The following is a 13,664-nucleotide window of genomic DNA, read 5'->3' on the forward strand; positions in this document are numbered from 1 at the left end:
TGTCCATCCCACCAATCCACAATTACTATGAAAGGCACTAACAAAAATGTTCCATATTTCTCCAATCCAGGGAATAAACATGGAATAGCTTGTTTTTAGATCCAAATTCACTGTCTTAATAAAAAAGGTACAGTTTTATTTCACAACAATTTGACACACTTATCTATTAAGTTAAGAAACAGCATACATTTTTCAGCATCTAAAGGTCAAGAGAAAATGCTTGTTTATTTTATTAAAGGTGATTTCCTTATTTTTGTACTTGAAAGAAAATGATCAGCAGTAACATGAAGTCTGGTTGAATAATGAGAAATTATTTTGCCAGTTTTATTTCCAATTTTACTTTACTAAAAAGATTAAAAGTAAATGATTTGCGGGGTTCCCTGGTAGCGCACTGGTTGAGAGTCCACCTGCCGATGCAGGGGACGCGGTTTCGTGCCCCGGTCCGGAAAGATCCCACATGCCGCAGAGAGGCTGGGCCCGTGAGCCATGGCCGCTGAGCCTGCGCGTCCGGAGCGCCTGTGCTCCAAAACGGGAGAGGCCACAGCAGTGAGGGGCCCGTGTACCGCAAAAAAAAAAAAAAAAAAAAGTAAATGATTTGCAAATTCACCAGGAACCCAGTTTCCCTGATAAGCATGTGAATGTTAAAATTAAGTTTCAGACAAATGCCTCCAAAAGCTCATCAAATAACCATCTTGTAGAAAAAGGCACTTAAACAAGAAACCATAATATAAACTGAACAGTTTTATTTCCATCTTTATGAAGAACTTGTTTGAAATAAACACTCCATGAACTACCCAGAGCAATATGATGAGAAACTTCAGTTTATTATTTTGTCTTTTAATGTAATTGTCATATCAGATCTCCCCAGATCTTCTTCCAAGTGTACCAAGTCATTTTACTAGCTTTTAGAGAACATGCTTTTTGAGATGCAAAGCATCTGAAAGCTACTACAAAAATGTTGTTCATGGGAAGAGGATGAGGGTAGAAAGTGATGTCTAGCATTGCTATAGCATAAGAAATTGAAAAGATCTTGGATACCACCTAAAACAGTGATTTGCCAAGAAAGTTTTGACTAATAGAAAGCCTGAGGATCTAAACAAATTTATTAAAACAAATTATCTAAGAGTATACCCCAGGAAACTAAACTGGTAAATGCACTCCAGGAGTTTTAAATTTAGACAGTCCTAATGCTTACTTTTGAGAAAAAAATACCTTTTAAGAAGTAAGACCCTCACTCTATAGGTAGGGAAACAGGAAAGCCAATTAAATCAGTTAACTTTTAAAGGAAGCAGAGTAGACTTGTATACATATATATGTATATATATGAAATATAAAATGTATTTCTTTCAAGATAAAATTGACCTGATTATACATAAAGAACATTAGAAATGTGAAAATTCATTGTTGTATACAGGAATGTTTTTAATCACCCTTTGTACCTTTCATATTACTATAAATATTATTTTGTATCAGCTTAATGTTTTATTTTAAAAATGTTTTCTTTGGTCACCATAGATTTACCATGCCATAATAAACCTGAGAGTAAAAACGATGACTATTGGAATAAAGTTTGCAATGTTATCATTTTTTAAGTAATAGAAATAATAGTGTACAGATGATTTTATAAAAATGAAATCACACACAAAATACCCTGGAAACAAATGAAAGATGGGACACATGAAAGTATACAGGAGTTTAGTCCATCTTATTCTCCCGTATCCTCAAGACTCAAAACAATGCTCAGGACATGGAGACATGAAGTGAACATTTGTTGAATCAAATTCATTATTGAATCAAACATTGTTGAGTCAAAACACCAATTCAAAGAAAAGGAGGGTAACATCCTGATTGAAATCCCATATACCCGTTAGAAATGTACTAAAATGAATTGATACAGTCATGATCCCTATGCCAGTTAAATATGTTCATTTAAAAATTTAAAATACAGGTTACACTTGGTCACAGCTGATGTTAGTGACTAAATAAAAATAAATAGAAAGATTCCAGGTTCTTCCAGAGGAAGAAACTAGTTCCTTTGGAGCAGGAAGCCAAAAAATTATTAATATTTTCTAAACTTCAAGAAAAATGTTCACATTACTGAAAGATATGAGTAACAGCATGGGAATAGAAAGAGTCTGAGGATTACAAGTTTTTAGTATAAGCCAGAAAAGCCATATCCTCCATAGCATGATGGGCAGTAGCAGCCATATCTGTAGCCTCCATGGCTACAGCCATGACCCAGTCTGCAGAAGCTGCTGCATCCGCAGCCATGGCCATAGCCCAGGCCACCAAATCCTCCACAGCTGAAGCCCAGGCCTTTGCAATAGTTGGCATAGTAGCTCATGGTGTCAAGTATTAGAGATCTGATTTGGTGCTGAAGAGGAATTTCCTGAGTGTGACCATCTCTACCTTCCCCAAATGTTTTTATACCCTCAGTAGTGCAACTGGTAAACAATGACAGGTGATATTATTTCCACGTAACAAAATAATGTAAAGTCTTAAAATTACTTTAAATTGTTCTTTTCTTACTTACCAAAAGGTTCAAATTTTTGTTAAAGGAATTTTAGTAATAATAATTATTTTTTAATGAGTTTGCATTCCTAAAAACAGAATGTTTCCAAGATGAGAAAAGATTATAGCCCCTTCAGAGGCCATACTATACTGGTGTTCTAGTTAAAATTGTCTAATCTAGTTGATAGCTTCCAGTGGTCCTATAATTACATAACCTCAGATTGCTTCTCTTATTCCATTGCCTTAGCTACTGATCATTCCCAGAACCCAAGACCTTTTATCCATGGTGGTCAGGGCATAGTCACAAAGTCATTAGTGATTTCCAGATAGTCAAATTAAAAAACAAAATAACAAAACCGAGCAAAACCTTCTTGGTTTTTTATTTTGTTTTTTGTCAGTTATTGGTTTGTTTGAACATTCTTTGGCATTTGCCCTCCTCACCCATTCATTCTTCTTTTAAAGCTTTCTTCCCTTACTTTCTATGGCAAATGTTCAATTAGCTTTCTCTCTCAATTTCTTATGAGTCTTCTTCCCAATTTCTTATTCCTTTATTAACTCTAAAAGTGCCCCTTTTTCTCCATCTTCAATGTATACACTTTTCCCATGGAATTTCAATAAATATTGTGTTTAATAACCATGCTTATACCGATTACTTTCAAAAGGCTTCTCTAAATATCAGCTCCATCAATTTGACTATTTACTGGATATGTCCCATTTGAATTGCATTCAAATTTCATGTTTAGTAGTAAATTCTTTTTTTTCACAAAACTGCCTCTTGCCTGTATATTAGTCATTCAAATCACATACCAGAGTATGATCTTGGAATTAATTCTCTTTCATATTTTATAAATATCTTCCCTACTCAGTGCATATTGAACCACAGCAACTCAACCATGTAAATGATAATTCATTAATATTCATGTCTGTTCATTGTTTTCACGTAACTCAGTCCTTCACCACTTTTTCCTGGATTAATGTAAGAGCCTCCCCACCAGTCACACTTCCCCAAGGCAGGGCCCTCATCTGATCTGTTCTCCATACTGAGTCCAAATGAACATTCTGAAACACTAATCTGATCATTTCATTTTTCAGCCATTATACCTAAGTCATTAAGGAAAAGAATATACTCCTAAATTCACAAACAAGGTCTTTCATCACCAAACATTTTTCTCTATCCTGGTCTCTAACAATCTACCATATATTTCCCTTTATTCCATACATAAATAACAAAGACATTATTAATCCACTGCATGCTTTTGAGACTTTACAGGAGCTGCTCCTTCATTCTGGAATCTTCTTTTATACTTATGTACCCATCTTATTCCAACCCACCCTTCAAAAGATAGGTCAAGTGGCACCTTCTCCAAGGACATCCTAAGCTACTTCTACCTCTGCCTGATTTAGAAAATCCTTCAGAGTGCTGCTAAAGGCCCTGGATAAAATTCTGTCTTTGCATTTCATCAGATTTTAGTATACCAATTTGTTTACTGCCTTTTCCATTACATTATTTACTCCTTCAGGGCAAGAACATTTATTATAATCATATTTTATACTTTTGTGAATGGAATGGAGTAGGCAATATATTGTTAGCTGAATGAATAAATTAGTAAATGAACAGATCCATACAAAACAAATAGCAAATATCTCTAACAGTCTCATCCACAAATTCAGAGATGCAAGAAGTGTTCATGTATACAAAGTATATAATAAAAACAACAAAAATGATTATCAAAGCATTCAACTAATAGCTTCCCCCTCCAGAAGCAGAAGAAAACTTTAACGAAATACTTCATATTAAATTAAATATTAAAAAATTAAATGTAAAAGAGATAAGAAGAAACAAAATGAGTTGAAAAACAGGAAAGAAATTTTTAAAAAGATAAAACCATATCAGAAGAAAGACCAAGGGCTTCCCTGGTGGCGCAGTGGTTGAGAGTCTGCCTGCTGATGCAGGAGACACGGGTTCGTGCCCCGGTCCGGGAAGATCCCACATGCCGTGGAGCGGCTGGGCCCGTGAGCCATGGCCGCTGAGCCTGCGTGTCCGCAGCCTGTGCTCCGTAACGGGAGAGGCCACAACAGTGAGAGGCCCGCATACCGCAAAAAAAAAGAAAGACCAAGTTCCAAGATTCATAAAGAAGTTTGGATTCAGATGAAAACAAATGATTCCATTGAGGAAAAGCAGGAAAATAATAAGGTAGAAAAAGTTATTTGATATTTGATTAAGTAAATGATACTAGTTGACATTCATTATTCAAAACTGAAAAATTAGCAAAAGTTTAATAAAAGAAAATGAGGAGCTAAGGACATTTTTACAAAAAATGCATAATTAATCACTGACAACTACTAAAAAAGTATCAAAACATTTCTAAATAGCTAAAGATATTTTTAAAATATTGAGTAAATAAAATATATAGAGAAAGAAGCAGAGTAAATATGAGTACAATAGTAATTATAACAAAAAAATAGTTTTTCAGAGCTGACACTAAACTAATAGCAACTTAATAAATATGAACTAGCTTAATTTACCTCTTAAAATATTATTTGGACTCACAAAGAGTTAACTATTTTCAAGAGAAACATTTAAAACCGTTATTAAGAAAGTCTAATAATAAAAGTATCAAAATAATTCAATAATGAGATACCACTAGGCAATTATTGAAAAGGATAAAATCCCAGAAAATGACAATACCAATTGCTCACAAGAATGAAAAACAAAAAGAACACTCATTCACTGTTAGTGAGAAAGCAAAATGGTATAGCCACTATGTAAGGCAGTTTGGCAGTTTTTTAAAAAGCAAAATATCCTATAATCCAGTAACCTTTCTGTCTGATATATACCCGAATGATTTGAAAATTTTTGTCTATTCAGAAACCTGTATGTGAATATTTATGGCAGATTTGTCATAATTTCCAGCAACTGGAAGCAATATCCTTCAAGAAGTAAATGGGTAAACAAATACAGTACATCCATACAATGAACCCAGCAACAAAAAGCATTGAGTTATCAAGATGAAAAGATATACATGAATCTTTTATTAAGTAAGTTTCTGACAGTGGAGAAACTTGACAAACACTGTCTCAGAGAGTTCAGAATCAACATCAACAGTGAAAACTTATGCTGGTAGCATTCCTGATATGATGGAATGAAAATAACAATTTACCTCTGCCACATTCCTTGCAAACACCATAATTCCACTCCAATCATGAGAAAAACGTTGAATGGATCCCAGTTGAAGGACTTTCTACAGAACACTTGACCAGTTCTGCTGGAAAATTGTCAGGGTGATTGGGACTAGGGAAAGTCTGAGAACATGTCTTGTCAAGAGGAGCAATGACTAAATGCAATAAGGTATCCTAGATGCTATCCTAGAAAAGAAATATATATATTAAATAAAAACTAAAGAACTCTGAATAAAGTATGGACTTTAGTTGGTAATTATGTATCAATATAGATTTATTATTAGTTGTAACAGGTGCACCATATTAATGTAAAATGTTAATAATAGGGCAAATTGGGTGTGAGATTTATGGGAACTCTCTGTGCTATCTGCATAACGTTTTCTGCAAATCTACATCTGTTCTACAAAATTATCTTTTTAAAAATGTACAGGCAAATGTATATCAGTCAAAAGAGAATGAAAAGGCAGTTGTTTGTAACTCTGTTACCAAAGTAGAGTCTAACCAGATGATAAAACACAACAATGGAAGCCATCTTATAAAGTTAAAGACACTTTAAAATAAAGAAATAATGGTTACGATTGTATATGAAAAAACAACACGGCAACCACCTTTATAGAGGAAAATATACTAGAGATGCATGGAGACATAAACAACACAGCAATGCCAGAACAAGACAGATAAAATGGAAAAGCATAAGTAATAATATGGAAGACCAAAATAATATAAACAATAGTGACTGATTTTAAAATTATATATAACTTTACATTTTAATAATAGAAAATAAAAGTTATTCTCAAGCACGTATGAAACATTACAAAAATGTATTAAATCACAAAGAAAGCATTAAGAGTTTCCATGAAGGAAATATTATAAAAATATTCTCTAATAATAACAAGTAGAAATTAATAAATATAAATCAATAAAAACCCAGAAATTAAAACCAACACAAAACTATGAAATCTTGAGTGAAAAAAAGTCACAGGATTTTTAAATGGTTATAATGATAGTGAAAATGCTACATATTATAATATGGGGTATACATTACAAAGATAGCAGAAAAAATTTTAGTTTTAAGCACATATATAAGTAAAACACAAGTATGCAATAAGAGTACAAACAAGTAAACTAAAAGAAAGCAGAAGGAAGTTATAATAAAGATCAAAACAGCTATTGATCAGATAAAGCACAGAAATTTGTAGAAAAACAATAGAATACTTAATTACACAAAATTATGGTCATTGGAAACAAAAAATAGAAAACTACCAGCTAAATTAATTTTAAAAAGGAAGAAGAAAAATATAAATAAATTGAATTTATATATATATATAATATAATATAAATGTAAGTAAACATATACAATTACATAGAGAAAGAGAGACAGACAGTGAAAGAGAGGGGGAAATCTTCTTTGTAGACTTTTGCTCAAATAAATTTGAAAATCCTCTCAATACTCTGTAATGACCTATATGGGAAAAGAATCCTAAAGAGAGTGGATATATGTACATGTATAACTGATTCACTTTGCTGTACTGCAAAACTAACACAGCATTGTAAATCAACTGTACTCTAAGAAAAATTAATTTAATGTTTAAAAAAATTTTTTTAATTGAAAACCCTGAATAAGATACATAATTTTCTAGGGGAAAAGTTTTACTAGAATTGAGCCCATTAGAGATAGAAATTTTAAAGACTAATTTTTGAGAAGAAAAAGAAAGAACTGCTCCACACACAAAAAGCTGGAGGTTCCATTAGTTTCAAAGGATAGTTTACCAAAAGTTCTAAGACATAATCCTTATGCAACATAAATTGTTCAAGAGCATTGAAAATGAATGAAGTCTCCAAATATGTTTTTTGAATCACTTATCTAACATTTATCTAAATTCAATGAAGAAAATGGCACACATGAAAGAAAATTACAGAATAATATTACTTCTGACTACATAAGCATAAATTTTGCATAAAATATTAGCAAATAGAATCTAATACCATCATAAAAACAATACATCATAAGGAAATGGAATTTACTTGGAGAATATGTGATGTCGATATAAGGACACTCATTAATATAATGCATCACATTAATTGATTCAAGGAGAAAAATCATATTACTATTTCCATAAATGCTTAATAACTTTTGGCAACTTTCAACATTCATTCCTTATAAAAGCATTCAAGAAAATAAGAATTGATGGTTAATTTTCTAACATAATAAAATTGACTTAAAGTTAGCATTTTAGGTAACTGAAACCCTAGAGGCATTTCCACAAAATTTAGGAGAAAGGCAGAGATGCCTACCCTATGCACTAGTATTAAACTTTGTCCTGGAGATATTAGCAAATGCAGTTGGGCAAAAAATATCAATAGATGAGTAAGAACTAGAAAAAGATTTTAAAAAGTAAAACAATCTCTACTTGCAGGCAGCACAGTAGCATATCTGGAAAAACCCTTGCGAATCAATGATGAAACTAACTCAAAAACTAAAATGATTCATCAATAACACAATATAAAATTGTCAAAGAAAATGAATAGTTTTCATATACACAAGGAAGTAAAAGATATCATGATAGAGAAATACCTATTAACAAAAGTGAAACATATATAAAATATTTCAGAATACACTCAACAAAAAATTGCAAAACGTATATTCAGTGTTTTAATTCCTGAAAGATTTAAAAGTAGACTAGAATATTTTTTTTAATTCTCTGTTTGTTGAATGGATGATTCAGTAACATAAGGATGTAATGTTTATGTAGTAGATCAACCGCTTATAAGGCTAGTAAGAAGGTTAAAAGACAAAAGTAGTAAAAAATAATTCTGTTCAGATATTTTTTATTGTAATTGCACTGAATCTATAAATCAAATTTGACAGATAAAGATTCTTCTGATCCACAGTCATGATATATTTTCCTTATATTTAGACCTTCTTTAACTTCTATAAGTATGTTTTAATATTTACTATTAAGAAGAATTGCACACTTCTGTTAGATTTATTAATAGGTGTGCAACCACAAAGGTTTGACTTGTCATATTCTCATGGTACACAAGTCTGACACAACATCAACATTACTAATGGAGAGCAAAGTACTCAAAAATGGAGCAACAGTATTCTCTGCATCAACATATGACAGACCTTAAACTACCAGATATGGTTTTCAGAATCCACTTTTCCACAAAAGACACACTTTTATTTCCAAGTGAGGAAAGCTAATAGGCAAGAGAAGGTTTCAGATATGCCAGCATCTAAAGTTTGATACTCACATAGCCTTCATCTGGCTACATTACTAATTTCCAATCTTCAACAGAACTGTGGTCCATAAATTTCAGATTCATTTACAGTGAACAATCTAGATAAACCATATCTAGCATTCTAGGAATGCTAAAAGCATTTACACTTTTAGCATTCCTAGAATAGTCAACTGTTGGATAGAATAACCCATTCAAAATCCTCATGATTCATTTTCACTTTTAGTCAGTAAATTCCATCACTCACCAAAGGACAAACTTGCCTCAGATACCTCTGGCCTTAAATTAGTATTTTGGGAAGAGTTTTAATCATAGATTTAATTTTTATATGAGAGAACTATTCAGGTTTTTTTTCCTCTTGGGTCAGTTTTCATAAATTTAATTTATTACAATAATATACATTTGAGTTCAAGATAAATGGTTTTTGCTTCTATTTTAGATTTTTTATTTTATAAAATATTTTAAATATACCAAAAAGAAGAAAGAATAAATATTACAACAAATATTATCTACTTAACAATTGTTAATATTTTGATATAATTCTTTCATGTTTATTTTCTCAAGTGTTCTAAAATAATTTACTGCAAGCTAAAGTTTTTCCTTATCATTTTGTTTTGAAATTAACAAGATAATTTCCAAGGAATAATGAATTTTAAAAAATACACTAAAATTTGATTATCATCACAGAGCCTCTTCAACCTTTAGACATAGAATTCCTGTGTTTGGCCAGTAAAGAAAAAGATAGATATTGATAATGAGGAGGAAGAGGAGAATGATAAGATAAAGGAGAAGAAAATGAGGAAAAGGAGAAGGAAGAGGTAAGGGGAAGAAGAAAGGAAAAAGAAGAAGGAGGAAGAGATAATTATGAAATAAGACATATTGGTAAATTTCTTAGCTATAAGAAGAAAACATAAGAAGAAAATGTTGCCATGGTTGATGATTGTATTAATACATCACAGCAAGTTTAATGTGATTAAAAAATTGAAGTTTAAAACACATTTACTATGTCAGAAAAAGTTTATTATTAGACATCGGATGCTAAAAGGCAAAGACTTGCTAGAGTATAGTGACTCCGTCCTATATAGAAGGAGAATCCCTGAGAGCATCACTAATCAAACACCAACATCTAGTTCATCAAGTTGTCTTCACATTAATGTCAGAAACCAGGTGGCCCAAATAACAGTTTCATTATCAAGACAGGATAAATGAAGCAAGCAGGTTATGGAATAAAGTTTTCTAGATGAATCAGAGTCTCACAGAAGATGAAGTCCACAAATTGTAAATCTTCATATAATTATTCAGTAGAAGCCAGAACACCAGTATCTTCTATAGTAATATGGATGGTAGCAGCCATATCCATAGCCTCCATAACCACAGCCATAGCCCAGCCTGCGGAAGCTACCACATCTGCAGCTGTAGCCATAGCCCAGGCCACCAAAGTCTCCACAGCTGTAGCCCAGGCCTTGGCAGTAGTTGCCGTAGTAGCTCATGGTGTCAGGAGTGGTGAGTCTGACTTGGTATTGTAGGTCAGCTTTGGGATTGTGACCGCACAAGAGCATTTATATATGCTGGTGGGTGTGGAAAGCCACACCTCTAAATATCACTCCATAGAACACATTATTTGAAAACTATGTCAACTATCTTGTTTCCTAACTTCAAACCATGCCTTGCACTCGTTTCGTGACTCCTTATTTAAAAGTTATGTGACACATTTTATTTTCTGTTTTATTTGAATTCCTAGAAAATTATTTTACTGCTAATAAGACACTATTGTGTTTATAATCCCCAAATTTGTTTGGGTTTCTGGGTTTCAAGCTCCATAAACAAATTTCTATAAGCTTCCATTCTTCAAATTGCATTGCATGAGATTGCATTTACCCTCTAATTATACCCTTCCCTTTGCTGTTCCATGGCTGTTGACTCTTTTCTAAATTATGGGTGTTATCTTTCTTCTCCGAAGAATTCACATAAATTGAACCATAATTTTCTCCAAAATACTAGCCCTATGAAAAATGACAATCAACTATGATGTATGTCTTAAAACAAAGTGCTTTTAAAGTCAGCTGAGAACCCCATTTAGTAGTGCAGTGATGTCATTTAATTTTTAAAAGAACCACAAACTGAAGGCAAAGGAATTTCTCAATCATCACATTTCAGGTACAGTAAGCATGCTTGGTATATACCATTGAAGATAGCATAAAAAGAGTTCCTCCTAATCACTCTAAGTAGCTTCGTTCCCTACCCCCAACTATATTCTTATTCCAGATACTAAATTCCATATTATGGTAAGATCATAAAATTTCAGGATTCAGAGAAACTTGGAGTACCGTTTATTTGTGTCCTTTATTATTTTATAAGCAAGTGAGAAACCTGCAACTCAGACAAACAATTATACAACAATGATCTTTAGTGACAGTTGAGGACTAAAACCTTAGTTCATCAGGTAAATTTGAAATTTCCGCACTGCAGGTTAGGGAGTTTATTTTCCCATAGTGCACAGCTGCCTTATATTTTTGTTTATTCCCCTGTTTATTCCCACTATCATTAGATATAGATGCAAGTGACCTGAAACCAGTATATTCAGCTTGTCCCACTTTAAAAAAAAAAGCTCAAAATAATTGAATATCAAAAAGAGTATTGATGATTTTTGAACTTCCTTTACACTTACTACACTGGTTTCCCCTACCAGGTAATTAAGAGTGCAGTGTGATTAGGTGTTTCTATATTTCTATATTGATGGAACTTTCAAACTACAAATTGAAGGGAATTATTAGTGGTAAAGAACTGCTCTATTTGAATCAACTTTAGCTGGAAGAATTTAGTTTCAATGAAATTTAAGGTAAATTTTTTAAAAGACTATTGTCTTTGGTCCTGGTCATAACCCGATAAGACCAGTCAGTTTGCTTTATCCTCAATAACAGAGGTTCTCATGCGATTCAACCTAGGAATTCTTCCTATGTCCAGTCCTAACCACTGGACTCCCAGGGAAGTCCCCTACTATCTGAAGTTCTTTGCATGTATTGAACTCAAACTCAAAACAATCCTTTGTAGTACTATTACTATCTTGCTTAATTATCTGCACAAGGTCACACAGCTAATCAGTGGCTGAGAGGAGCTTCAAAACCAGTTTTCTGGCTCAAGAACCTGTGTTTTTGAGCTCACTATGTGGTTCATACAGGATACTGTCTCTATTGTCAGGTGAGGGTAAAGTTGTTTGACCTTCAGAAGGAGAACAACTTCAGAGAAAACTCTTGAACATTTAAACAAGAAACATTTAAACTATTTAAGCAAAATATAATTGCTTTTAAAAAGAAATAAAAAATAAATGTTTTAAATATTTTATTCTAAATCTACTTTAGTTGACTTAATAAAACAAAGCATGCTACTCATAGCTTAGCTTTTCTTAATTCTATAGAAACCCCATCATGAGTATTGATTAATGTAATACTGGCATGTAGAAATATCTAAGGGAGTTGTTAGCCTGCTGAAGGCAGCCTGCCCACCCCTTTGGGGTTAATCCATTCAACAAATATTTACCTAATGATCACTATTTCTCAGGCATTAATTTACTCAGGGTAAAAAAAGAAAACTAGTCCATGAACTTCATGGAGGCTACATTCTAGCATAGGATGAGATATTAAAGCATTGATATACAAGTATTATATAACTAGTGGACTTTGTAGGGAAAAAAGTGAATGGAAAATGAAATAAACAAGGAGCTCTCTTTGGAGGTCTGGGCAATTGTCTTGCCTGTGGTATGGTCTGGAACATAATCATGGGATATTGACTTGTTGGAAGACTGGGTTATTGTCCTTTAGCTAAATGTCTACAGAGCACTGTGTGATTCCAGATTTGTGGTTCTACCTCTCTACATCAAGACCATCTTGCTTTTTCATTGTTAGCTCTTGATATTTTCAAGTGATTTGACACAAACAAAATGATTTGCTTCTGTTAATCAGAAACTTCTCCTGCTGCTTCATCCTTCTGCACTTGAAAACTGTGTTTTCTCTTTTATCTATGTGTTCTATTTTAATATGATATTTTTAATAGTTTTCATTATTTTCCTATTTCTTTATTGATCTTTCTCTTCAAAATGTCAGTGGGACTTATATTAAAAACATACTTCTCTCCTCGGGTTTGTGTTGCATCTCATGAAATTGTAAATTGTCCCTCTAGAAACATTTACTGAGTGCCCAGTATGGTTCAGACACAGGCTATACCTTGAGCATACATCACTGAATAATGCACTCTCTTACTCCCTGCTTCAAAGAATATCAGTAGTATAACTTTCCAAATGTCACCTCTTTGGTTATCCTTTTTCCCTTCATACAATCCACACTATTTTTAGGAACTTCTACGTCTATGACTAGAATAATAATACAGGGAGTTTCACGTCTTAGTACTGGCTGAAAAATATCGTTTATCACATACATGCACACCTTATATTTAAATTTTAAAAATTATATTAATAAACATAAGTAATGAAATATATTAACAAATTAATTACTTTGCATTTACTCTGCATAGCTGAAAAAAATCATCACCTCGTAAAACTCTGAAGATTAGCTACATCACAAATATATTTCCTCTCATCCCAACTGAATACTCAACTCTGCCCATAAACCTGTTTATTGGACCTTCCCCCATACCCACAGTCATGCCATGATCTATCTGTCTTTTAGAACACCCTCTCACTCTCCTATTCTTTCACTCTTGCCTACCACCTCTTC

At 32.8% G+C, this 13,664-nt stretch overlaps 1 protein-coding gene across 1 annotated transcript; it reads right to left on the reverse strand.

Moving 5' to 3' along the window:
* Positions 1–2,152: 2,152 nt before the first annotated feature.
* On the reverse strand, positions 2,153–10,424 carry LOC137224573 (keratin-associated protein 19-7-like). The gene is made up of 2 exons (XM_067737298.1): positions 10,298–10,424; positions 2,153–2,217 (listed from the first exon to the last, which is right to left on the reverse strand). The coding sequence occupies exons 1-2, from the start codon at positions 10,422–10,424 to the stop codon at positions 2,153–2,155; spliced, it is 192 nt and encodes a 63-aa protein (XP_067593399.1).
* Between the last annotated feature and the right edge of the window lie 3,240 nt (positions 10,425–13,664).

The sequence above is a fragment of the Pseudorca crassidens genome, chromosome 5 (assembly GCF_039906515.1).
Source record: "Pseudorca crassidens isolate mPseCra1 chromosome 5, mPseCra1.hap1, whole genome shotgun sequence".
NCBI classification, from domain to species: domain Eukaryota; kingdom Metazoa; phylum Chordata; class Mammalia; order Artiodactyla; family Delphinidae; genus Pseudorca; species Pseudorca crassidens.